General features: G+C 42.8%; 1 protein-coding gene across 1 annotated transcript; it reads left to right on the plus strand.

The window, feature by feature from the left end:
- Window positions 1-200: 200 nt before the first annotated feature.
- Window positions 201-26,911, plus strand: LOC144141409 (venom metalloproteinase antarease-like TtrivMP_A). The gene is made up of 13 exons (XM_077672980.1): window positions 201-500; window positions 2,194-2,366; window positions 6,632-6,724; window positions 8,226-8,364; window positions 10,971-11,131; window positions 18,535-18,606; window positions 18,687-18,814; window positions 18,899-18,948; window positions 20,998-21,106; window positions 23,289-23,456; window positions 24,676-24,814; window positions 24,933-25,085; window positions 26,801-26,911. Exons 1-13 carry the CDS (start codon window positions 452-454, stop codon window positions 26,876-26,878), a joined length of 1,512 nt encoding a protein of 503 aa, XP_077529106.1. The 5' UTR covers window positions 201-451; the 3' UTR covers window positions 26,879-26,911.

The following is a 26,911-nucleotide window of genomic DNA, read 5'->3' on the forward strand; positions in this document are numbered from 1 at the left end:
AAGAAAATATCTCCCATAAATTAATTTAAGTTGCTCGTAAAGCCACTGACCTTGAGTAGAATTTTCAAGCCTTTCAGGGGAGTTAAGAAGTATTTGAGAGCAAGGTATACTAATGTTGTTAATAAAGCCGAGATATACCCGTGTTGCCTTTGTCTGACGCTTTGCCCCTCTGACGCGAGCAAAGTAAAACTTGATATTTGTGTAAAAAAACGTGTATGCGTATATTCCACTAGGTGGTTTAAGAAAGTCAATCGCAAATACATACGCAATGAGAACCACGTTTTTTGCCTGACAGTTTTTTTTATTGTAGTGATTTTGAAAAACCATCTACTACGCGACACATATGTGTTTGTGCTCTGACGAAGTGATTTTTAAATGTCGACAGAGAGACAGTCACGTTTTATAAAATATTGGGAGTTCCTCAAGCTGTGTAGTCTTATTTCTATCTGGAATGAATACTGGAGCCTCCGTAAGCGTTCTGCTACTAACGCTGCCATTTGGTATGTTTCTTTTTATTCTTTGCTATGCCACTAACGGTAATACCGGGTTATGGACGCTGCCCTGCCTTGAGGCGGAAATTGACGCAGGTATGCAGACAGGAACAGTAAGTGTTTGTATGTGTATGGTCAAGTTAAGAAAAAAATACTTAGTGCTTCTTATGATTTGGCATATATAGTTGAACGGTTACAGCACAGTTGGTGTAAGCGGTACCAACCAATAGTTATTTTTATATTTGTTGCCTGAAGCGTTTGTGTTCATGTTTATGTTCACAAGTGCGACGTGTTGGAGTTTCCGTATTCGGGATTCAGTTAATAGAAAATAGCGATTTTCCAAATTCTGAAGAAAAGGAGGTGCGCAAGTTGTTATTGGCAGTACAGTTGAAGGAGTAATCGCAATCCCGAATTATTAGGCATCACAGATTAGGATAGTATTAGTAAACTTTAACAAAACACTGTCTAAAACAGATGTTTGATTGTTGATCAGGCGTTAGTTTAATGCATAATGCTAGTTCAGGCAACAAAAAAGCAGTAGAAGATTACTCAGTTTTCTGAGGTAAATGAACCGAAAGAACCACACAATCCTAAAAACGTCAATAATCTAGTACTGGAGCTTAGTGAAATGAAACTATGCTGAAATCTTTCCATTGCTGGGTAATGAGGACAGGGCTCTTTCGCGTAGCTAGTACCAGACGTAATTCTGTTTCTGCAGTACGTATTTGAAATAATGGCGCAACAAGGTTGGATGCTGAGACGTATTTCTATCGTGATAACATTCAGAAATAATATTCATCGTAATTTAAAGACGATATGCGTATTTGTTGATTTTTGCAGATGAAACAATTGCACTTGTAACTTTGGAACACGGTTCGGAAAATAAGCGGAAACTGCGCGTAAACACACCTTCTTTCAAACAAACGTGCTCTGCGTCATTGGCACGTAAAATATAGAACGACACCAAAATAAACGTGTTTTGCATGCGTAATGGCCTTACAGTGGCGGTGGGAATAGTTGGGTGTTATAGTGAACTTTCGTTTAAAAACTCTACACCGCATCTTTCCGGTCACATCCCAAAACAAGGTGCGCAAGGTTTTACGGTCCTGCATATTCTACAGCCGTGTCTGGTCTTATGTCATTTATGGCCGCACACATTTACCAATTATTATGTTTAAAATAAAGCGTAACCGGCCGTCCGCAACACTGTTGTTATGGTTATAAGGGTCGAAAATTGTAAACTTGCGTACTTTTAATTGCCGTCATTTTTTTGACATACAAACTCTGCGGTCTTCCGGAAAACAGAAAAGCTTTCGTCACCACCGCAGTCGCCACAGAACAGACAGCCTGAACAATGGCCGAGTAGTGAAAAGTTCCCTTCACGCTAAGCGACGGGGACACGATGTGCCACATGGTGCCATCCGTACTCTGGAGCGTTGTTCAATGCTCACACCCTATGCAGCTTAATCTTCTTGCAATGCGAAATAGCCGATAGCGTCAATTATTACTGCATCCTAACACGACACATGAAAGGAAGATTAGCAAGAGTATTTTCCGAGATTGTGCGTTATAATGGATTTGAGCACGTACCCGCTTTGCGCAAGCAGCCGTAGCCTGCAGCTGCGGAAAACCGTGCTCGAAAAAAGTCTCTCGGTTGCTTTCCTTTCTCAGATGTGCTGATGTTCCTACTTTACATTTGCAGCGCTTGGGAACCATAACGTGGTTTTTCCGAGGCTCGTCGAAGGGCGATCTCTAAATGAAGAATTAATTTTGCATATAACAGATGGAGTAACACTGAAGCTTAAAAAAAGCTCGGTTGCTGCTCCACAGGTACGCGTTGTAAGCTTCAACAATGGCGAAGAGGTGACAAAAATTGTAAGTACACAATCAAATTTTCAAGCTTAGAGTGTCCACAGTATCGCTGCATACTCTAAGCGTTCCAATGCTGTTCTCGCCTTATACATACGTTTTCTCAGTCTGTGTAATGCAGTGAAGTTCCTAAATGGCTAGTACGACTATAGCACTTTATCTTGAGCAACCAGTTAAAAGATTGGAACTGCTTCGGTCCTCGCTGAAAAATAAAAATACGAGGACGCCACACAGTCCTTATATCAGTCACTGCCACAGCATTGGTGTCTATTTGCCGAATGTGTCCAACCCACCGCAGCCAAAACCTACATCCCCAGCGCCATCGTCATCATCATTTACATCACCGTATTCGTTGTTTTCTTCATCATCATAATTCAAATCGGCCTCATTCTAACAGCCGAGGTGTTTAGCAGGAGCTTTGTCCATCCCTCATACCGAAAATCCTCGAAGCCTAACGAAGAAAAATGTCTTTAGAGAGGTCCCAGGATTCGAACCCGGGACATTTACACCATAAAACCAGCCGCTTAACAACTGGCGGGTTAGGGGGCTGATCCCGTACTCCTCGTCCACGCAAAGGCCCGAGGAGTACAGGATCGGCAGCGGCGGAGAAGAATAACTTGTGCAGCAAATTGGGAAGAAAAAATGGCAGCATCTCCACTTCGCGGATGTTGGTGAGGGTGCGGTGTACGGGGACTCGAAATGGCATCCAAGTTGCGGCCCGAGTGACATCCGATTTGCGCCCCGACCGTCATTTGATTTGTGCCGTGAGTGGCACTTTGAATATTTCATAAATAAAACTGCAACTCGCGGCTCAAAGGAAAAGTTAAATCATCGGGCTTAAGTGTGATGATAAAAATATTTGAGTACCGTCTTTCTTGTTCTATTTCTAGGAGAAGATTGAGAGTTATAAACGGTCACAAATATTTCCGATGTGAGAAAACGTCAATGCAATATTTTGCCGAAAGAGGTAGTTCAAAAACACTTTCACATAAAAATACTGTGGCTTCCACATAATGTGATCATATGTATTGAATTAGCACTGATTTGCTTCACTAATAATGATTGCACATATCTTAAGTACATGCATCTGATATCATGTTATATTTTGCGATTTGTAACGGGATTAGGGCGAAATATTGTTTATAGGTTATAACACAACCCTATTCGCCGCGAGCTCGACATGTAGGTGGCGACAGCGTCGCGCTGCTAGTGTGGATGCTCCGCTGAGTGGCCCGTAAGAATGCACACTGTAAGCGCGCTTCGTGCCTTTTTCTCGCAGTATGTGCGCACGAAAGGTGCAAACAAGAGTGGTATGCTGTAGTTCGGTTCCTCAACGTTCAATGTATAGCATGGAAGCGGCAGTCAGTTTTCATTACTACGCAAAAAAAAAAAAGCGGCGACTCATCGGGAATCTCAGAATGGCCGTAATTGTGACAATGAACTTGTACGCTGTGGCTCGTAGCAAGCTCGATCTTTCCAGACTATGGCTTTGAGCCTTCAATAAAAGCATAAATAGAAACAAATCAGGAAGCCTCGATCTCTGAATTGAGTTTACAACGGCAATCGCAATCGCTTTCACTGGTAGCATGACGCATTCTTGCATTTGTGGGATGCCCTGAAAAGGTAACACTACTTAACTGCCCCGAAATTCTTTCTAAGAGCTTACGATATTTTTTGTGTTCAAAAGGCAACATAAGATTACTGAATTTTTATCAGTGCAGAGATATAAATGTAACCGCTCTAATGGGTCTTTTAAATGAAACTTTAGCGACTCTGAAGGAAGGTTTGATGAATAACGGTTTCGGATCACATATTTATGGCTTTCGTCGCAAGCGAACTTACGAATTGAATTGTCAACGCACGCAGTACAATCAACCTCTCATGTTTAGCTAGATTTTCGCAAAGTGACAAGCAGGTTTACAGCGTGCAAACCAAGCTTCTGGGACCTCACAGTGAGCACAAATTTTCTGTTACGGCTGCTCTGTTGACCATTTGCGTTCCTTTCAAAATCTAACAGGTGCCCAACAGCGAGATGTGTTTGCATTCTTGCGTATAAGGTCGCTTACGAACCCTAAAGATGGCAATAAATGAAGTTGCGCTGTTGCAGATGTAGTAAAGCATTTCCTTTTAAGTGCGAATGCACTTCTTAAGTGAGCCTGAAGCGTCCGCTGCCGTCCGCATAGCAACAGCTGCGGGTGCGCGCGCTCCTCGTCTTCCTTGGCAACGGGGGGAGATGGGCGCGCGCTGCCTTGCCGCTGACATGGCACATACCCACGTGGGGGATTGGCCAGGAATCGGGCGTGAGAAGGGCTAATGCACCCGCTTAAAGGAGTACTGACACGAAATTTCAAAGCTGAGATCCGCTCTAGCAATCAAGTACAACGACAACACGAATAGGTGTCTGTGCACGGCACATACCCACGTGGGGGATTGGGCAGGAATCGGGCGTGAGAAGGGCTAATGCACCCGCTTAAAGGAGTACTGACACAAACTTTCAAAGCTGAGATCCGCTCTAGCAATCAAGTACAATGACAACACAAATAGGTGTCTGTGAATAAATGCATCTTTCTTTCTTTGTAGTTGTGTGTGTGTGTGTGATCTCTCTTTCGCGAAAATTACAGTTGTGTGCGTGTGTGTAAACTCTCGAATACTCATTAAGATCACGATATCCACCGTAATCGCGCAATCAACAACCGTGCATTCGCACTTACACACTCTCCCCCTCGGGGAAGTGCGAGGGAATTTTTTTATTTCTCGTTGCGAATCAGCGCAACGGGTTCCCGGTAAACTACTGTGTTTTGTAAACTGAATATCGCCTTTGTCTTGGCATTTACTTCTTGAGGATTGGTTAAAAAATAAAATTCTGTGCATTTCGTTTTTTTTGGGAAAGGAGGGGAAGGGGGAGGGGGGTCCTGCCAACGTTGCAAGAGCAGCGAGAAGAGAACGCATGTAACGCGAAAAGCCAAACTATGGTTATCACTATTACTTACAATCGAAACTACACTAGGCGTCGTGTTCTGTAGCGGTGAAAAAGCAGTACTTTAACACGTATTTTCAAAACTGATTAACCCCCTTTTGGTCCGAGATTGTCCAGGAATTGTGACTCGCCTTTTTCAAAATTGTATTGAAAGCAAACATTGTGTGAAAAATTAAAAAACAAAACAGCGAGTCATGGCACACACCCCTCACACATGTGGGCAACAACGCGTATTATATTACGTGTTTTGTCCTCTTTCTTAAAACTTAGGTCCACCTTGAAAGGTTAAGACGTGACCATATTAGGCATTTGGTTATGCTGAGTGAGACACGTTTCTGGACAAGGTGATTCATGTCGGATTTGAAAATTATATATATGAAAATGACACACGGAATGCCACATGACAAACGCAAACTCACAACTGCTTAATTTTACCGAAAAATCCCCCCTAAATACTCTTGCGCATCCATAGAAACGTATTTTAAATTATACGTAAAATTAGCAACTCGATACACTTGTATAAATGTTTATTGCTTCTCCTTAGTATAAACAACGACTGTCCAAAAATGGTATTTATTTTAGAAAAGGTACGGGAAGGACACGAGCACACAGGCGCTTGCGGGTGTAAAATACGTGTCCGGTAATATATGGGCGATAGCGCACGGGTCGTGTGCAGTGTAAATGTTTTTGTTTGTTTCTTTTTTCTATAAGGACACAGCGCACTATTTCAAGGGTGTGGAATTTGCACGCGTATGCACAGGTCTTGTCGCTTCTTACGTTTCGCGTACTAAACTTTTATCCTTTAAATAATTACCACGCCACCTTCAAAAAGTACCCTTCGACGTTCCCGAAACGGCAGACGACTGCACTCAACAATAAGAAAAGTGCAATGTGTGGAAGCAATGTTTATAACACGTTTCACACTCAAGCGGTGACCACGGCGAAGATGTTTCGTGGAATTAAACCAGCGCATTAAACCGCAACGGCCGCTGATTATTGCGTTTCTAGAGGAAATGCGCAAGCAGAGGTAACTATGTCATTGCTTACTGCCAAACGAGCACACATATTGGTTGTTTTGTTGTGTGCAGCAAGCGTTTTGTGCCGCACGCAACGTGAAAAAGCAGACGACGCGAGAGCGCCATCCACACTAGGAGCGGTTCGTCCCGCCGCCGCCAGGGGTCGACTGTGTTCGCGCTCGGGGCGAATAGCTTCATTTTGTCTTTGGACGTTGAAATTTGCGTCAATGTGTGATTACCTTTCCTGCCCCATGATGTGTCCTGGCGTTCATTTCTAGTACGACGGAAATGAGATTCAAGAATCTATTTATCATGACGCAGACCAGTTGGCTGCAGTATCTCTCGTGCGAAGTAATGGCGCAGTTGAAGTGGTGAGTGTTTCACACTTTACCGTCCTATTTGATACACAAGATGTCCAAAGCAAGCAAGGGTGAAACTTTCAGTTATGTAGGAATTAGTTTTAAGCCCACAATTATTGCCCAAGAATGGAACTTATTTGTTGTTTTTTGGGACTAAAAGGGTACGTTTTCACGTAGTAAAATATTTAGCGTGTTTTTGAACTACAATCTTGTTCTCTTACAAATTGTTCTCTGCAGCTTTTGTCTGAGTTTTTTTTTTGGGGGAACAAGGCCGTTCAATCAAGATTTGGCCAGCTGGATACACTGTGCCCTGGAACCTGCGCGGGCAAAAACCATGTAGGATGTAGAAGTAAAATTAAGTTTGTAATCGCTGCGCGCTCGTTTTTATACGCCCCTATTTATTTTGTTTCCAATACACCTATTTTACTTCTCTCAGCCACTCTTATAGCAAAACCTACGACTTGAAAGCATGATGTTTACCGGCACCAAAGGCTGTCATTTCGCAGCAGAATATTTGTAATTGCGTGCAGGCCGAAGAAAGCCGCTTATGCCGTGGCAGTATTTGGCTATGAGCTGAACGGCTACGGAACCACAATAAATAAGTGAGCATTAAGTGTTCAGTGGCCATAATGCTATACCTTTTGTTTAAATTGTAACAAGTTAAATTTATGAGTGTGCTAGTGGGAGCCAATTATTCCTGTTCCTAATGCCAATATTTAAAATATTTTTCGTGTAAACGAACAAATCCAGTCAGAGTGTCTTATATTCTCCAGCCTCTGGGGTTTGTAACAGAGAAGCAAAATTTTTCCTTCTCTCCCTGAGTGAATCACAAAGTTGTACTGCATGAATGAAGGGATTTCAAATGGAGGTAGACCATATGTAAGTACAATATTAGGTAGACCAGCGCCATTCTTCATGGGTCAATATTTTTACCTAAATTTATACAGCAGTGATCATTTATGGGGGCAATATTATTTGTGTTAGTATAATAAAAACTGTTTGGTGTACAATGGCAAGCATGTCCTTGGCAATGGTAAGGATTCATGACGTCCTCTGTTGGGAAAAAAGTGTATATTGCCTTGGTTACATGTGATTTCAAGTGGAGCGGCAAAAATTGCAAGCGTATATTTATCAGCTCAAAGCTTATATCGGGTAATGATTTGAAAAAGCCAGACGCAGATGTGGAAAAAAATTCTATAGCGTATTAGTCAAGTTAGTTAGGTTGACAGGAAAACTATGGTGCTTTAAAATGAAGCGGAAATCAATGTAAACGGCTTATAACAGGGGTGACACAAGTTGTTTAAATAGTTATACTGGGCTAACAATGTTTGTCTCTCCCTACCATTACCATACGAAACAAATTTACAGTGTAATTACTCTTGAGACTCATTTGCAAATTAAGAGTTTGTAAGAAAGGAGTTGGGGGTATATACCGCACTCCAGCTGATGGCGGCGATGCCGCATATAAAAACACCACTTCCAAATAAATTTCACATTATTTCCTTTTATGCAGGAAGGTGTCCTTGGACCATACCAGCGAATTAAGCCAGTTTATAGTGAGCGAAGATCAGAAGATGGACAAATTGCGCACGTTATTTACAAGATAGAACAGACCAATTTGTTTGATGTACCTTTGCCGCCTTCTAACATCGGTTAGTACTAGCCGCATCATATACATGAAGGCGAAATCTTGCCTATTATGGTATCTTCGAGACAGCTGTAAATATATTGATTGCAAATTATTTAAACTGTTACCACTTCTGTTATAAATAGAACCAATTTAAAAATGTCTTCACCAGTTGAAGAAGCCTGCACACAGTTATTAAAGCGTAGTACGAAGTACCTAGACTGAAAATAGTACCGTGCAGCCTGGCTATAGCGATGATGACCAATCATATGAAGGAAAATGTAATGCATATGATTATTCCTACAGCCCTTTCTGCTTAAGCATCTGTACACCCGAAATTGTCCACAACACAAACATTGGGATTTTCAGCATGAATAATGTTTAGATATAGCCGCAAAACTTTTTAAACGAGAATGCATCCTGGTATTTAGGTTTTCTGACAAATTTTCTGGGATTTCCAATCATATATTCGTTGACCTAAATTACGTTTTCATTCATTGCACCGATTTCGAATGACTTTCAGCAAAGCGTCCTTTCTTTGGACAGCTTCAAAGTACTCGCGGTAACTTGAACGACCGACTTGATCTTAAAAAAAACGAAGTGCACTTAGAACAACGGGCTTGCGTGACGTAAAATATTTTAATTTAGTTTCTTGTCAAAGTCAACTGTATACTAAGCCTATGTTCATCGGCAAAATCTGTTGCTTTTAAAAATGACGTAGAAAAATCTTTAAGCGTCTACCACCCTAGCCCCCACCTAAGTTGTTATTGAGAAACTAAACACACAGAAAAAAGGTCGCGTGCGCTTTTGTTTTATTTCGGAAAAAAAGCCAACTACAAAAAAATCAAATTTTGTTACTTTGAACTTGGAAGTACCACATACAGCAATGAAAATATAAATTATCCTGTTCGCCTAAAATTCGCCATCGATAAACCCATGCTTCTTATTAGCCTTGCGAACACATTTTCATTATTAAAGCGATTTGAATGACGCCCTATTTTACGCAGTCCACGCTCGTAGCACTAGAAGTGCCCTTTCCCACCTACTCAGGCTCGTTTTTAGCTGCAACGAATTTCGGTATGCAATGCTTCTGGTATTCGGATTTGTGCTTGCGAAGTAACCCTGCCGCCAAAGCAATCGTACGTTCGTGGTAGTGCGTTCTGAATAAAAAGGAGTTAAACTTCAAAGGTGGATCGGTCGGGGATGTCGATGATCGATGATCGAAGTGATGATCCGATGAGATGACCGCTGAAATGTTCACTCGCTAGCTCGTTGGCCGATGGCACATAGCCAACGACGGTCTGCTCAAATTAAACTCAAAATGTACAATATTTACACTTTATTTACACTATGTATTTACAACTCGTGGCTCGTGATCGCAAAACAAGAGGTCCGGCAACGCCCGCGTCGAGCGGGGCTCGCCGCTCCTCTCCTGTCTCCTCCCAATTTGTCTGTGCTCCTCGCTCTGTTCATTCCTCAAAAACCTCAAACTGCTTGGTTTTACCAACAAAACTCCGCCCACAAAAGGGACGTCACAACTTGAGAGTGAGAATTGCTCGTTGATTAGAACACACTAGGCCACATATTGGCCACCGTGATTAAAAATATTCACGTGACACACCTCTCTCAGTCCCATACAGAAACCCAAAGGTATTCCGCCAAACACAAATATAACAGAAATGAATACCAACCAACATAAACCAGACCTCACGACAGGAATCGGCTCTCGGGCGGCACGTCATAAAGTACTGTCATACCATTCACGCCTATTTTATGCTCCGCGCCGCCAGAATTCCTTTCTTTTCTGAACACGTGGAGCGCCTAACAAAGACTGGTTGCCAACTCTTTGACGCATCCCAGCCGCCGAGTCGCCAGGCTGAGACGTGTGACGAACGGCAACTTCGCCCAGCAACTTTGAGCAGTGCAACTATCAGAGACAGTACGCCTGGTGACCTCTTCCTGTGCTTGATTCAAGGTTTTACCTCTTGACCGACCTTCAGCTCCCGTCCAGTTCGGGGATTCTCGTGGCGGTAATCGTGGTCATTAAAATGTCAACGCTCATCCTCCACCGGATTCTTAAATGAACGCAGGTTGCCATCGCTTTCAGCTATTATGGAGTGACCGACAGTTTGTATTCGTCGTCTCCGGGCCTGCTCGTCGGGTGGACACTAAAACCCGGCGAGTAACAAAAACCTCCGCGGATTCTCGCTGCGCCCCTCACGCCCAATTCATCTAGGCCGGCGTGAAAAAAAAACACCATACAGGTAAACAAGCGAACCCCATTTAAAGATATATAGATGCTGGGCGGTTTTAGTTAATAAGTGAGGGGCGCGAACTTAACAGGCAGTTTTTGTGCAAACTGGTTTATTGTTTTTATGCCAAAATTAAATTAGCGTTACATTGAGGAAAACCTCAAAGAAATTCATATTCCGTTATCGAAAGCGAAGTTTTAATAATAGTAATATGCCTGAAAATGTAATGCACAAATGTAGCCCAGAACCAATAATACCCAATGTGAAATTACGACTTGTTAGTGGGGTAATGAAAGAGAAATGCAATGAAAACGCATTTTTGTTTGCGCATTTTTACGCAGAAGTCTAAAAAAAGCCATTTCTTCACTGTCACTTTCAGTTACCCGAAATGAAGTGCTTGGCAGAAAAGCAAATATGGCCGGCAGCACTGTTCCAGACTTTGTGCTAGTTGAAATTTTCTTTATTTTGGACAGCTACCACCATAAAATTTTCAAGAACGAATCACTGCTGCTCCGCTATTTGTGCATTATGGTTGCCACCGTAAGTAATACCGTATAGCCCTATTTTGCGATAACCTTTTATCACAAAATTTTGGAGCCATCCTCAGTGCTTGCTTGCTGATACATTTACTGGATCCTCATATATTTTGGAACGTGTATTGCGTAGTTGTGAATTCCCTGAAAAATTTAAAACAAAATTTGAAAGCTCTAGGTAGAAAATATATCGACGCGAACAACAAATAGCCGTGGGACATGCGGGGTACCTATGTGTGGTAAACATGAATAGTACGTTCTTTTGTACTCACTGAACCCACAAACATGTTTTTCTAAAACTTTCATAGACGCAGATGTGTTGCATTTGTTAAGCTTTCTTTTAAGAGGATTAGACTCCTTAGCCTACCAAGGAAATGGATGTTTACGTTGGTTTAGTGGGTTATTGAGGTGTCCTACGGTATTTGAGATTCACGCTAAGCTAGACAGAAGATCAAATTTGCGGTATTTATTGCCCAATATTATGCGCTGACCATTTGTGTATTTATGTTTCGTTACAAGGCGGAACCCCGTCTGGCTATCGCGTGTGTCACGCTGCGCGCCAATTACCTATACCCGTCAATGGTTCACCATGCAATCTAGATTAAAAAGAATGGTTGTAACCATTTGGCTGCTCAGGCCATTCTTGCATAATTAAATTTGCTGTGGATTAAGAAAAAGTTTCTAGGAAAGAGACCAGTCTGACCTAAATACATGGGGAGCAGACGGAACAGGAATACCTATACAGGGCAGCATTAATTCGCTAACGCTCTACTTTGTCGGTTACATTGACCGCTGGCTCGACGTTCGTGCTTTTTTCTATACTTCGTCAGTAGCGCTAGTTCGCTCCAATAAAAAGTATTTAATGCAAGGAATCGTGTCTCTTTGTCTATAAGAGACAGCTAGCATTAACGTTGGGAATGATGCATTTGTACTACCTCCGCCTTCGAACGCCCACCTGACCCGTCCAACTCGAGTCAGGCACGGACTGCAACGCCTTCTCTTGTTAGTTGGTGTTCGGCAAGACAAATTGTCTATAGTTGTGGCGGTGACTGAAACAATAAATGCTGCTACTCTGAGTTGCAGGCAGGCTTGTCACCCGTAGTTGTTAATCAAACGATCATTGTATATACTACGTCTTGAGAATTCTGGAAAATGTTCAGGGCAACTGAGGTTGGTTTGGAATTCTTAGCACTTGGATGACAGTACAACACCTTGCCAGCTCACTGACGACTTAAGGATTATACGTGAAATATTTTTGAAGACGTGTACTGCTCTCGTACAGCAGAAACACGCCCAGCTATTGCACTGAGAGACAGGCGCAACCCTTAAAAGGGGCCGCAGTTGTTGCATTATAAATAAAAATGCCCTTCTCCAGACTTTACCCTAAAATACCAAAACAGGAAGTTTCGAAACTAAATGGGCAGAGTGAAACAAGGGCTCGCCGCTGTTCAGTCCGCATTCCTTCAAAACCATCGAAGAGTAGGTGGCTGAAGCTTCTAATTTACAGAGGACCCCGCACATGCGCTCGCTGCAATATTGTCACGTAGCCGAAGACGACGCAGCTGTCTTGAAGAAAAAACACGTTTATTGGAGCGAACTTGTGCTCCCCTAACAACTCAAATATTACACAAGCGGCGAAACAGCAGCCAACAAAGTGACGTGCGCAGACTAATGTTGGCGAATCGAATACCGCGGAATCGGCTCTGCAAGCTTTTATCTTTCGGCGCGAGTGTTTCTCGAACCGTCTATTTACATAGAGAAAATTGTAGATGGAAGAAAAATATTCTAGTCTTGTGACTTCCGGGCGAAAAGCTCTCCTTATCAGAATGACATAGCCCGGGGGGCATAAAAATAAAGAATGGAACATGGGCAGTGATTTCCCTACACCCCCCCTAGGGGGTGTGTAGAAACCCCCTAGTTTTTCTGGACACCCCCCCTTGAATCCCCAAATTTCACTCAGACCTTGTATGGACCTTTTTCAGTATCGATCTGCGCATGCGCGGGCTGCCCGTCTGCTATTCTTGGCAGTAGCCTCGGGCAAAATAAACAAAAGTGCGCCCCCCGAGCTTGCTGTTAGCGTTGCACGTATTTATTTCCTTTTTTTCGACAGCTCGTACAGTTCGTATGCGCACACAATAAAGGCTTTCAAAGGAAAGGGGCAAAGTGGTTGGAGGCTGACCACGCTGCGAGAACATTGCTACCAGCCAGGGAGTAGCGAAAATGAAAAAAAAAAAGTAAAGGAAAAGGGGAGCTTCAACGGCCGCAGATTAGTCACGGAAACTTTCACCTGCTACCGTGACATTCATAGGAATGGTACGGGTGACGGGTGGGTGCGGGAGCAACTGCAGGACGAGAACATTTTGTGCATGAGTTCTCCGAAACCCACATATTTTCGGGTGTGTGCCTTACTGCCATTTTTAGTACGCCGAAGTGGAATACCACGCGGGGGACGCAGCAATTGACCTTTTTCCAGTACCGATCCTCCTAGCGGCCGCCACGGCGAACTAAAATTGGCAGCAAAGCACGCCCACAAAAAGTCGAGCTTTCGTAGAACTCGTCCACAAGTCGAGCTTTCGTAGAACTCGTCCACAGTAGCCCCTTCCGCACCAACCGGTCACCCGGGGCCTTTCACGTGAATATCACGGTAGCAGGCGTCGTTCCCGTGACTAATTTGCAGGGGTCGAATCGCCCCTTTTTCTTTACTTTTTTTCATTTTTTTACTCCTCACTGGCTTGCATGTGCTTCCAGCGTGGTCAGCCTCAAATGTATTTGCCCCTTTCCCTAGAAAGCCCTTTCCCTAGGGAAGTTTACTTTCTCTAAATTTGTTTTTTTTCTTAGATTGAATAGAAAGCACCGCCTCTCAGGTGTATATATATATATATATATATATATATATATATATATATATATATATATATATATATATATATATATATATATATATATATAGACAGAGAGAGAGAGAGAGAGAGAGAGAGAGAGAGAGAGAGAGAAAGAATGAAAAACGTACGTCACGGGGTTGAGCGTTTGGTTAACAGACGTCAATTATTTAACTAGTGGGATAAAAAAACATCTTTTCTGGTTTATGAACCCCCCCCCCCCCCCCAGAGCCATTGCGACACCCCCCCTTGATTCGATGCTTGGGGAAACCCCTGAACATGGGCTTCGCTTGGAGCACAGATAACACAGCCGGGCACGGCGTGGCAGTAAAAACAAAACATAAACAAACAATCTGAATGCATGGTTCACGACAACAGAGAGTTTTAGCTGACCGTTTCTGACGGTCCATTCCACGCCGATAGCTAGCGAGAGCGCCATTGCGCATGCGTGGCGCGGAAGGACGCTAGCGGCGATACCGAGCGGGTCCCCGCTCGGTTAACAGGGGCCTCTAGCGGACCGTCGCGGCAGCTTAGGTTACCGTGCGGGTTATCAACATGGCTGCTCCGAGATACGAGCGCGCTCCCGCGGACTCCGTTTCTTTAGTGAAACGTGAGCGACGAAATCGCGAAATCTCTTTCGAATAGGCAAAGGTACCACACTCCTCAACGAGCTTTTGTACGGAAGCGAAAAACGTCGACCGAAGCGCGCGGCTGCTTCTATACAGCGCCGAGAAGGGCAACCTTGCCTTGGCTATTCCAAAGTTTATCGGCTTTTTTAAAATAATTTAGAATCTTTATACCATGTAAGCGACTACATTGTATTAAAAATGTGGAATAAGGCACTAAACACGGTACTTTACATTACTTGACCGACCAAATTTCAATTCTTACCTTTACTTTGCGATGACGTTCTGGATTGCGCACGCACACGACACAGCAAGTGATGCGAATCATTCCCCGTCGAGGGAGACACGGTTATCGCTTAGCTAAAAGCATTTCTGCCGCTTACACTGTGGTTGTGCTTAGCGGGCCGACGGGAGCATAGTGGAGCGTCAAAAACGGTCAGCTAAAACTCTCTATAATGACCGCCAATGCAAGGCGTTCACGGTGAACCCGTCCACTCGAGTCGGCTCACGACGGACACTTTGCAGAAAGCAATGGGGGCCGTAGTTCGCGAAAAAAGCCAAGATACATTTACCTTGCACGGCCAGTGCCCGGTTACATCAACGAGTCCCAGCCTCAGACAAGCCAAACGCCAGAACGCTTAAAGAGGTAGCTGTGGTCCTTTTTGTACTGACCACCGAACTACCGAAGAGGCCCTTCTCGTGTGGAAGGTCCTCCAAAAACGTAGAAATACTGAAAACAGCGACTTGTGAAGGTGAAGCTGGTTCACGGCGGAGTAACAAAAAAACTTCCCATGACACACTCACCCAACGCAGGCAAGGATCCCAAACCTGCCTACATCTCTTTCGCAGCACTCCTGATGTGACACCCGAATACGACGATTTCATCAGAGTGCGACGCACACCTCGCGTAACGAAGCGCTTTATGATAAATACGAGCAGGCGCAGCAGCCGATAATCACGAAAAAGTCGGGATGCAATACCCTGGCGCACCCGGTACATTACTACGTCAGATGCGCAGTTATCAATGGACGGCCTTGACATAGTTGCACAAATAAACCCTTGAGCCAACTATTCTGCACTGAACGAATAATTCGCGTTAAAGTTAAAAAAAAAACATCGCGACTACTTCGGGCTGCCCGCATATCTGCATACTAGGAGGTCATGTCGTCACACCAAGTGGAATGTGGACAATAAGCTACATCTTGTAAACTGATGTGTTTCTTGCACTACCTAACTGCTCCGGGTTCCTATTAATAGGGACGCCTTTTTGATGCACGATGTTGTAATAGGTGGTTTCTTGGGAAAATTGCAGCATACTCTGTCGCTCACATCAGAACGTGGAAACAAAATCCGAGGAACCTCCCGCTATTTGGAGTGCTGATAATACGTCACAGTGCCTCCCGCATTAGCCGATCAACATCGTTCACTGTCAAAATGCCGTTTCTGACTCAAACGTTACTGTGGAGAGTGACTGGAGCATATTTCCGAAAATGCTGTTTCCGTCACAAGGGGAAATAATTGTACGCATGCAGAGGAGAACGTCCACAGTTTTGGTCACGGATTTCACTTTGCAGTATCAGCATTTATAAAATGGCCCATCTATTACATTTTTATTTGCCAACGCTTCTTAGTTTCAACACATCTGAATTACATCTCCTGGAGATAGGTTGGCTGACCCCTTCAGGTTACAATCAGCGCTTTCCTGTCTTTCGTCGACAGCACTTAGTACGCCCCGCCGTCACCCAGTTTGCTTCAGATTCAACCTGATGCAAATAGCAGGTACTAAATAACATCATTAAATTCCGACAAGAAAAACAAGAGGACTATCTGATATGGAAGTAGCCATTTGAAACTGAGCACATTATCTTAATCCACGTAACATTAAGGGCCCCGAGAAGGGTTGCACCGTTATTCCTATCATTTTATAGGGCAAGTACGTTAGGCAAGTATTGTGCATAATTGTTTTTACTTGGGTAGGACGTTTTGATGGCTGTTGTGAGTCAATGTTTTTGGAGGGACAAGCAATTAAGGTTGGCTATCGGCAGACACTGCCTAAGATACTATAGACCATACGCTGATGTGTGGGCGAGAGATCAAGGGGACACAAAACGAGTGCTTTTACTCTGAATACTGTTTTTTGTTCCCGTTGATTTATGAGTCAATTGTGATTGCTTACGATTTCTTGTAAAATAATTTCGTTACGTGCAAAGGAAGTGTCATAGGATGTTACTTTTTGCCAGTCTTGCCAACCAACATTCAGATTTCTTGCACTTTGTTTAGAGATAGTCTTTCCCGGACTGGTTACACTTCCCACCCGTGGTTTTGTGCGACCAGTAAAGGCGTCTTTGTTAATTTTAGTTATCACAACGTCTCAGTACTTGGCGATTAATTCAAGTTGCTAATACTCACCGGACATATGCAGTACCCATATATGCTGGTGTTGATTAGCGCAATTGAGTTCGCACGGTTCAGAAGCTCACGATGTTTAGAAGGCCAGAGAGCACACTTCCAAGCTTCTGAGCGCCTAAAAGGCAAAGAGAGTGACTCTTGAGTGACCGCACAGAAGCAGCATCAGATAATTCGATACAGCAGGTCCCTACAAAGTTTCTCGATATCAAAAAGTTTGAGGAAGGGTTCTTCAGTTGCCGCACATATCCGGAATAGCACGAGCCTAAAGTAAACACTTTCAAGCTGCTGAACCTTATAAACGTGGAAAGTATGTTCGGTTACCTCACACAGCCAGCATCACGGAAGTCGACAGACCAGGAGCGTTTCTTTGAAGCTGGTTTTGTTACTTTTCATGTGCATAGCTGGCATGTGAGTGATAGTTTTCTTGGAAACAAATTCGCGCTGTATCTAAATTTTCAATATTACGAAGCTCCACAAGATGAAGCTGACCGGCCTTTGTGTGGAGTGGCGTGTAGTTCATTGAATTCGAAGTCCACGTGAAAATTAAAATCAAGAGTCCACGCTAAAATTAAGCTGTTTGGTGACTGTTGGCTACCAGTTTCTGCATTGTTGTGATTGTTAGAGTGCGCTCACATCTTTGTAGTGATATGGCTGTCTATTCTAGCGTTTGTCTTTTTTTCCTTTATTGTATAATTATTTGCTGCTGCAAAGTCTGTACTTTGGTCCAACCTTTCAAAAAACTGTTAGATATTCGTTATTTGACGGTGGCTGCTTCTGTTAAAATCCCAGTAAGAATTGACAGCATAAATAAATAAATAAATAAATAAATAAATAAATAAATAAATAAATAAATAAATAAATAAATAAAATATAGTGTCCGGAAACCACAAGTAAGCATCAAAGAAACTTTTATGACAAATTTTTCGGGAAGATGAATATTATTAGGACAGCGCAAAGTTATTGCGGGTTAAAAGATAAATATTTAGTTTTTAACATTTATAAGCTTTTCTTTTTCAGGAAAGCGCTGCTGTATCTGTGGTTTTCAACTCTTTCTAGTGTAGCGATGTAAGGACTTGGTTTTGTATAAAAATACCTTGCCTGGAAAACCACGATGTACTTAAAGGCATAAAATTGTGTCCTGAAGTCACGAACGAACTAAATAAAAATGTTTCTTTTACTGATAACCAGGACTTCATGCCACTTGACACTTGTGAAATATTTGTACAGCAAATATGCATTTTGTTTAGGCTTGGAGAATTTGGTTGATACTTAAGACATATTAGACAGCTATCGACAAGCACGAGGGACAGCTTTGAAATACTGTTTGCTGCTTAACAATCCCTATAAAAATAAAAAAAATTGTCATGCTGTCACTTTTGAGCGCCCACGCCATTTACAGCGATAGAATAAAATCAGGGACAAAAGGTGACTGAAGAAGAAATGTCATGGCTGAAATCGCAAGTAATTTACTAATTCACCTTTTTAATGACGTTCAGGTGAACATCCGTCTTGAAGAAACAAGCAGCCCTCAAGTGCAGCTTGCAATTACCGGAATCGAAAGAAGTGAGGTAACCACGCGCAGTACTAAGATTTATGATTTCTGAAGTCCAGCGGGGTGTTGAAAAAAACTTACAATTTTTTTTTTCAGCGAGAAAAATACATTTCTGAATATGGCTACCAGATAAGTTCAAGCGCCACACTCGCCAGTCTTCGCAATTATGCACACTGGAAGAAGGCTCACTTCAGATATCCCGACATTGTATTTCTGTTGACTGGGTAACAAGTCTTTTTTTAGAAGCCCTTTCAGGTTGATAAAAGAAAGGCGCAAGGCTGTACTTAAATTCGGGTTTTTCATTTTAGCCGTGACGCCTATATCCTAACAGATGGAAAGAAAGACACAAGTGTCGGTGGTGAGTTGCCTTTTTTTTTGTCCCCAGGAGTCGAGTCGAAGGAAATAGATTTCTTTCTGTGGTTGAGAAAATTTGTCCTTAAATACGCAGTAGTGCCACGTTGGTTATTTTCACCACTAATTCGCGACGCACCCTAAGCACCAAAAAGCGAAAACGTGGAAGTTTCAAAGTGTCTTCTTGGCACAAAATGTGGCTGGCACAAAATGTGATTGAAAAATAATCATCCGTCATAAGCATTAGGTGTTTGGCTGAACTATCTAAAAATAAAGTAACCTAGACAAAAAAAGCAATACTATGAAATTGGTGAAGCTATTATAGAAATTTCGAGATATGAAAGTTTTTTTTCCTATGACGTCAGGAATGTGTCTTTAGTGTCATATTGTGAAACTAAAACTTTGATACTGGTTGGGTTTCACATCTGATGTTAAATTAGACTATTTAGAGTCAATGGACTAAGACACCGAACTCATGAAATCTGTCGAACAAGGTCACAAGAAGGCAGTAGGGTCATTTTATGCACAGTAACGACGTAGTGCATACAGCAGCAAGTGTCCAGTTGTACGCATGTGTTATCTTATTACCATAATTAGCTTTTTTTTCTTGCGGTAGTATCATTCTCGTTTTGTTATTATGACTGAGATGTTTGGCCAATCGCCACGAGGAGCCCCAAGTATACGTCGTTATCTGGAACATGCTTTGCTACCCGCGAAATTGCTAATTGTGTATTACCATGCGCAATTTTTTTGTAGAACTGAGTACATTTCTGTCCCCCGCATACAAGCCGAAGGGCCCAAGCCTTCCGTTAGACTCGTCTTTACTCAGTTAGAGTTGCCGGTCTGTGGTGTTTGGGGCCTTTTATTCTCATCTTGAATTCAACAAGAGTATATTTTGAACCCCGGACACCACAAATTTTTTGCAATCGCTTGTATAAATCATATACAGTCGACTCCCGTCAATACGGAATCCACGGTACCTGAAATCTCTTGGAAATAACCGAACTTCCCAATAAACAAAAAGTTATGCCAAAAAATTTGACAGTTCCGACTATGACTTACCGGGTCACTGACCACACCGAGCATAAAACGGCTCTGAACAATCTCATCCGTCTCAAAGGGCTGCGATAAAACTTACCCACCCAGTCCGGCTTAGGCTTGAGCGAGCCGGGCTAGGACCTCAGTTTTGGGTACGCCCGTCATGAGAAATATTTTATTATGAACCTGTTCAGCAACTTCTAGTTACGAAGATGACGCTGTGAACAGTTTTCACGAAGGGTTCGTATGGCTATGAAGTGTAGAAATTCGGTAAGATTTAACGCAAAACAACTGATATGCATGCAAGGGAATGTGTAGTAAAAACTTTGGAATTGAAAGTCAGAATAACGAAGGCGGCGAGTTGTTGGATTGAAGAATAATAAAAATAAGAGGAATAAACACTAAGCAAATCCGAAATGCTATTCCTGAGCCTTCCTTGGAGTTCTTAATGAATTGCTCCTTTATATGGGAAATGAACGAGCCCCTGATGCCATATTTTTAAGGGCTACACGTATAGCAAAATTCTGGTTCCGGCGGTGCTTGTGGTCGCTTGTGGTCGCAGTAACTCCCTCATGGGTCGCATGAGGGAGTTACTTGCCAGTTGAAATTACCATACACGTCGTAGGCGCCGCTGTGAAAACACAGGGGTTGAAAAGACGAAGGCGCTCTTAAGGAAGAGTTGTCGGAGTGGTGGTGGCTACCGCCGCACGCGTAGGATAAAATTACAGGAACATAAGTGCGCAGCAAGGTGAAGGAAGATCAGCCTTTGCTTTAGCCCAGTTTGTATGACTTCAACCGCATATCGTGAAGGCAGTGGGTTCAAGTTCCAGACGAAGGGAAGATTTTCCTCCTTTTTTGTCTCCAGCGCTTAAATAAATATCGGCTTCAACAACAAAGAATGATAAACCACTTGTCCTGAGCTTTCCTCGGCGTTCTTTCCTAGTGGCTTTCTTTATGCTTGTATATATATGCATAAGTCCTGCATGTAACTGTATATTTAAGTTCTTTTCCCTTCAAGGACAGGCTTACTTGTGCGGCGTATGCACGACGGAATATGTTGGTTTGGCCGAGGACAAGCCCGGAACATACAGCGGAATGCATACATTTGCGCACGAAGTGGGGCACTTGTGAGTAAAGAAGCCACACATTTTGAATAGAATGATGCACTCCCTAATCAGCCAAACAAAGGTGACCAAACGAAGAGCAGCTGTAGCTGTAGTTTTATAATAACGTTATGACTAGGACAATGTTTCGCGTTTGTTGTCTTCGTTGGTTCCCATGCAGTCACGTAGAGAACGAAATACATAATTATTCGTACCCCGAAAACGGCTGCATGAAATGTTAGAAAAAAATTGGCAGGGACCCATTAGTTTGCCCACCTAAAGTGTTGCAAAAGGCAAGTGACGGTGCAGCAGCACCCCACAGCGCCGTTTTCTAGTCGGTGCTTTCGCTGTTCCATACCAGATAGACACCGCACAGCAAGCAGCAATCAGCGTATGCCATCGCCGCACCACGGGGCCAGAGCCGCATCGCGGTCCTTCATTGCGCGGTTCCTGGATCTGTAGTCACGTCACTTTTGGCCCCATTAGTATTGACGGCGACCAGAACGGTGGTCCCTTTCAGCCTTTGATGAGGCTAATATGGTTCTCGCCTTAAAAGAATATTGGAGAGGAACGAGATGCTCACCCCATAAAAAGATCTCGCAAGAAATCCTAAAATATTTCTTGTTGCTGGCTACACAGGGTGGTTAATGTTTTAACTTGTGAAAAATTGGAGCAGCAGAATTGTCTTGTATAGCACAGTGAGTTAGTTTGTGCAGAAAAAAATCGCATTTGAGAGGGGGGGGGTTTGCGGTAAAATAATAATAGGCTGGGTATTGCTTTTAAAAAGGCGCACGTACAGTCATTGCAGAGGAAAATGTTTTTCAATAGTGACATTGCTTTCTTGATACCCTAGGTGCTTGAATATAGAGAACGCCCTGGCAAAAAAAAAAAAACATGGCGAAAAGCATTGTCTTGTTGTACCCCCCTCAGAAATTTTAAGCGAAACACTAGGAAAGTGCACACACAGTGTAAAGAGACCCTGCAACACTTGGCATCGACAACTAGTAATGTATTTTAGAATAAAGTCTATTGTCCCAGAAATCTCCTCCCGCAAGAATTATGAAAATCCGTTCACAATTAACGAAACTACGCGCGATGAGAAATCGCGCATAATCGTTCCCTCTCAACTCGACCGCGGACAACGCGACCAAAGTTGCCCGCTCTCTCCCGGAGAGGAGGGTGGCTAGCGGCGTTCTTTCCCGCGGCCTTCGATATATCACAGGCCGGGGAGTTCTCTCCTTTTCTCCGCAAGGTGAAGGGGTCTAAGTCCGGTCTGGTGCCACAAACAAGCAGGCATGGCTGCCTGCTCGCAAGCGCGCGCTGCAGCTGGTAGGGCGTTTTTGAAGCAATAAACGTTTCTTGTCGAGTGGTCTGGTTGAAAGGGAAGTATTGAGCTCATCACTCAAACTCCACACACACTCAAAACACAAAAGAAACGACAAAACTGTGCGTATAGAAACAGGCATAGAAGAGGTTCGTACACGGCGCCGACTACGACGGTTCGTCACAGGAAATGCGAGAAAAACCATGAAGTTGACAATTTGTCGACAGCCAAAGTACAGCAATGGCCTCGATGACGTCGTTTAGGCCATTTCAGGGGTGCATAATGAGGAGAACTGAAGATAGCGCAGTTGGTTTTTCCGCGTCTTTCAAAGCGATTTGTGCGCGCACCGCTCCACGTGCACGTATAATATCTGGCTCAGGTATTCCTGGCAGTGTGAGCTAAACGTCGCGCAGGGTTACCTGCACTGCTCAAAGAGTGTTGCAGGGTCCCTTTCAAGTAGCTGTACATTTTTGATTACCTTGACAGCATAGGACATTTTTCCCGTAAAAAGAGTAGACCCTGTTATGCACTGCAAGTAATCTCCATCTTCAATATAAGATGTGACCCACATATCCACTTAACTAAGAAAACATTCTCAACATTGCGCCTAATTCATCAATATATTTTGTCAGGATAGACTTCAAACCCCACGGGTAGCGGAATTTATCAATTCAACTAACGCGATGTATACCCACAGCGATTTAGTTTGGTGCGGTCCAAGTCTCCGAGTTTAGAAGATTACGTCACGGAAAGCACTGACCAGTCGACAAGTGCCCGGCACTGTGGACCGCGGTTAACTAATTATGTAGCAGTGCACCAAAAGTGACGCAGCAAACTTTTCTTTATGTTTGTCTGTGTTCTAAAAATTCTCAATGTTCCTAGGCTGGGTGCCTCCCATGACGGCTCCGGTATTGATACAAAGGATTTTAAACGCCCAGATTCAAGGGACTGTTTTTATAGAGAGGGATACCTTATGAGTTACGTTGACAGGGGACCTCAAAAATACCACTTTTCAAACCGCAGTTTGAAGCAAATACAGTACACCATGAGGTAAGTAAAAACGTTTTGCTCATAGATGCACATCCTCAAGCGGTGGCTCAAAAAACCGCAGAAAGATAATTTAAGCCGAATTGTCTTATGATTTGTCGTAACTTTAGCGTACGGGCAATTTACTGTAAATATTCAGTGTTTATACTATGTCGCATAACTTTAAAGATCAATCAGGCGTGTGTAGTCTGCGTGTGTATGTAAGAAAATTGTTAAAAAGGCAGATATGCGTGTTTAAAACATCCACTGCTCAAGAAGGTGGCGATGAATGTAGAAAGATGCGCGTTTTTGGTATCGTTCGTACAACCATTGAGGACATAGATTTTATTTGTTTAATTTGGTTTGTTGCATCCCTGGTTCGTCTAAAGTATCGCTGTTTCATCTAAAACACGAAACAGACCGAAAAAATTAGTTTTGTGAACATCAATTTTAAAGCGAAGCTTTAGTGTTCTGAGTTATGGCGTCTGTAGAGCGAAAACGCTGAAGTGAAAGAAAAAACACTTCTAGTGCCGGGGATTTAACGTGGGTCCCTCAGGTTATGAAGCTGGCGTTTATCCGATTGCTCAATTTTCATATGGTCGAAGTGGTTCGAAAAATTTCGACGACAACGAAAGAATCCGTCACGAGAAACCTTCGCGTTCAACCATCGTCATCGTTACAGGGGGGTTGGGGGTGGAGGGGGGGGGGGCATGATTTTGTTGAAGCTACAAGAAAATTATCTTTTTTACATGCACTCACCTCCGAAAGAAAATAATTAGTCACCAGCATACCTTACAAACGATATATTGTATAATCTATACCTACCGCCGAACACAGCAAAATAATGTCGGAATTACCAATAACACAGACGAATATTTTATTTGCCCTGAGAACTCACGTCAGCCTAATAAAAAGGTAATTATATCTACGCAGCACTTTTTCAGTTCAGGTGATATCTTCGCTGAAAAGGTTCATCGCATTTGATACTAAAACATCTCATGTTTATGTCGCGAACAGGTGACCTTATTTAGGCGTGCTGACTCAGGCTAAGAAGCTTTGGCCACCCTGGTTTAACGACATGGTACTGTGAGAGTGTATTACTACATATCCCTGTCAAGATCAAGGGAGTTTTTAGGTTGTTTTCAAGAAATGTGCCCATTACGTACACATTGTAAACTATTTCTATGCTTAAGCGGCGTAAATATGTTGACGTATTTCTGAGTTCATCGTTTTTGGTTGACAGCCGCGCAGGATTATGGTGCTGGAGAACAAGTTACTGGCGATTGATCAACGGCACTGGAGAGTACCCTGGAATGACAATGAGCTTGACAGAGTACTGCAAGAAATTGTTTCCAACTGATTACCACGTCCATGTTGTCGATGTAAGTTTGTAAAAGAGAGTGAACCCAATATTCCTTACGCTTTATACCTAACCTAAACGCAACTAACCAAAGTAGGAACGGAAAGTGCTGCGCTATTTGAGTTTATCTTACCTTTCAGGCCTCCACGACACTAAAAAAATGCAAAGTGCAGTGCAAATTTATGCGCTACTCTCGAGTATTTCGCCACGGCCGCTGGACAAGTTCTTTCGAATCATACGAAGCGGTTCGAGACGCACTTGAATATACACCATGCAAGGAGAATACCACTAAGGTAATAGTATATATTTATTTATTTCTGATATGCGTGGTGCATGTTCTTGGTTTCATTGTTGTCATTTTTGGTTCGTAAGGGCACCCACAGATTCAAACTTTCTACTAAAATATGTACGTATTTTTTGGATGAATAGCAACACATATTTTTTCTTCGGATTATAATATACGAGGTAAACGATTGCAAAAGTGTTTTTGCTTAGAAATGATTCCTTTTATTTGATACAGGCTTCATCTGCTTGCCTTGAAAAATGCAGAATAGGTTTAATTCAGCGTTTATATTTTGATATAATAAGTATCCAGACGATAAACAACCGTTGACCGCAAATGCGTCTTATTGTAACTGCATAGTTTATTTTAAACGTAAAGCGTTCGTAGCAGTAAAAATCACTATAATATTATTGCGCTGTAGCGCGAGCGAGCGCCTTTAGCATATACTTGAAAACTGGATCATATTTTAAAATTTACATTGCCTTTACGTCATTCAAGGTGTGGACCATTATCTCTAGGAGACAGCTCTGCACCGAGTAAAAAATACATTTTTAATTGCATAGGCATGCTTTGTTACATGACATGCAAAGCCACTTAGATGTTAACATGGCTCTCATATAATCTTGAACCTAAAAAAAGAAAGAGTTCACACAGGGACGTTGCTTCATATATCTGCATATTCAACTGGTCTGATATAAATCTCTCGACCTTACTTACAGTAGTTAAAGTCTGTAGTGCGATGTAAATAATAATGTGTCCAAGTTCAAACTGTTGCCTCTCAATGTCACGTGCTAGATGTGCGGTGGGCGAAGAATAACTAGATTAACTTACTAGTGCTAGGTATACCGGCTCATATCTGTACTTGGTGGGTTCATGCTTTCAGGCTTGCAACGTCTAACGGATAATTTTCGCATCCTTTGCAGTCACTGGATCTCGCACGTGAAAACCTGCTGTCACTTTTCTGGCTAACGGAGTTTGCGTGTACATAAATTTAAAATAGTATAACACAATAGGGTGCGCCCATGGTTACGTTTGGGAATATAGGCCAAAAGGAGTCGTTTTCTCCAAAACGAAAGTCATGGTACAGAGAAAATAAGGGTGGCTGATCCTACAGTTGCAAAAATATTAAGGTAAGGTAGCAGCACTCGTAATGTGATGCCAGTAGTCTATCTGAGTGGCTGCTTGAGCAACTATTTTTTGACACACGCGATTCATGCTCCCTTTTCGGGCTTGTTCCTCGCAGCAGAGACTTGCGAGAAAAGGTACCTGATCTCACATGAAAACAAAGTATAAGAACTGACTTTTCCCCCAATTGTTTTGCGTGAATGGGAAATATTATTGGTTTTAGAGGAACTACTCACACAATTCGCTTTAATTGCAAGCAATTTGTTGAAAATTTGAGCTCACCCCCAAAGTAGGTTTTCAGAATTATTCGTTGGTTCGCAGAACTCGCCGAAGGAGTATGGGGGGGAGGGGGGCTTTAACTATGCCTGTGTGTGTAGCGACTGCTGTGCTAACGGCTACTCTTTGGACATATCAGAGCGCTTTAGGAAATGCTCTGAATTCAGACAAATAACAGCAGACGTAATCCCAATAGCGCATGTATGCATGACTGTCAATATTGCCGTGAGAATAAGGGAAGGTCAAGTAACGCAGCACACATCTACACATTGTTCCAACTACCGTATTGCTAAACTTGTGTGGTACTATTTTATTTCTTAACAGGTGTGCATTCAAGGAAAATGTCTGGGCAAGCGGGCACGAAGGTTGCAACTCAAACAACACGACACAAAGAAAGAATGAATTGTACTAACAGAACCGACTTTAATAATAAAC

Source organism: Haemaphysalis longicornis, unplaced genomic scaffold (assembly GCF_048455015.1).
Source record: "Haemaphysalis longicornis isolate Haplotype H1 unplaced genomic scaffold, Haemaphysalis longicornis Haplotype H1 scaffold_6, whole genome shotgun sequence".
NCBI lineage: Eukaryota > Metazoa > Arthropoda > Arachnida > Ixodida > Ixodidae > Haemaphysalis > Haemaphysalis longicornis.

What these genes read in the sequence shown, in the direction of transcription:
- LOC144141409 (XM_077672980.1), top strand. Translation starts at nt 452, where the DNA reads ATGAATACTGGAGCCTCCGTAAGCGTTCTGCTACTAACGCTGCCATTT. An exon ending in GTAATGGCGCAGTTGAAGTG is followed by an intron (nt 6,725 to 8,225) that starts GTGAGTGTTTCA and finishes CCTTTTATGCAG; the next exon opens with GAAGGTGTCCTTGGACCATA. An exon ending in CAAATACAGTACACCATGAG is followed by an intron (nt 23,457 to 24,675) that starts GTAAGTAAAAAC and finishes TTTGGTTGACAG; the next exon opens with CCGCGCAGGATTATGGTGCT.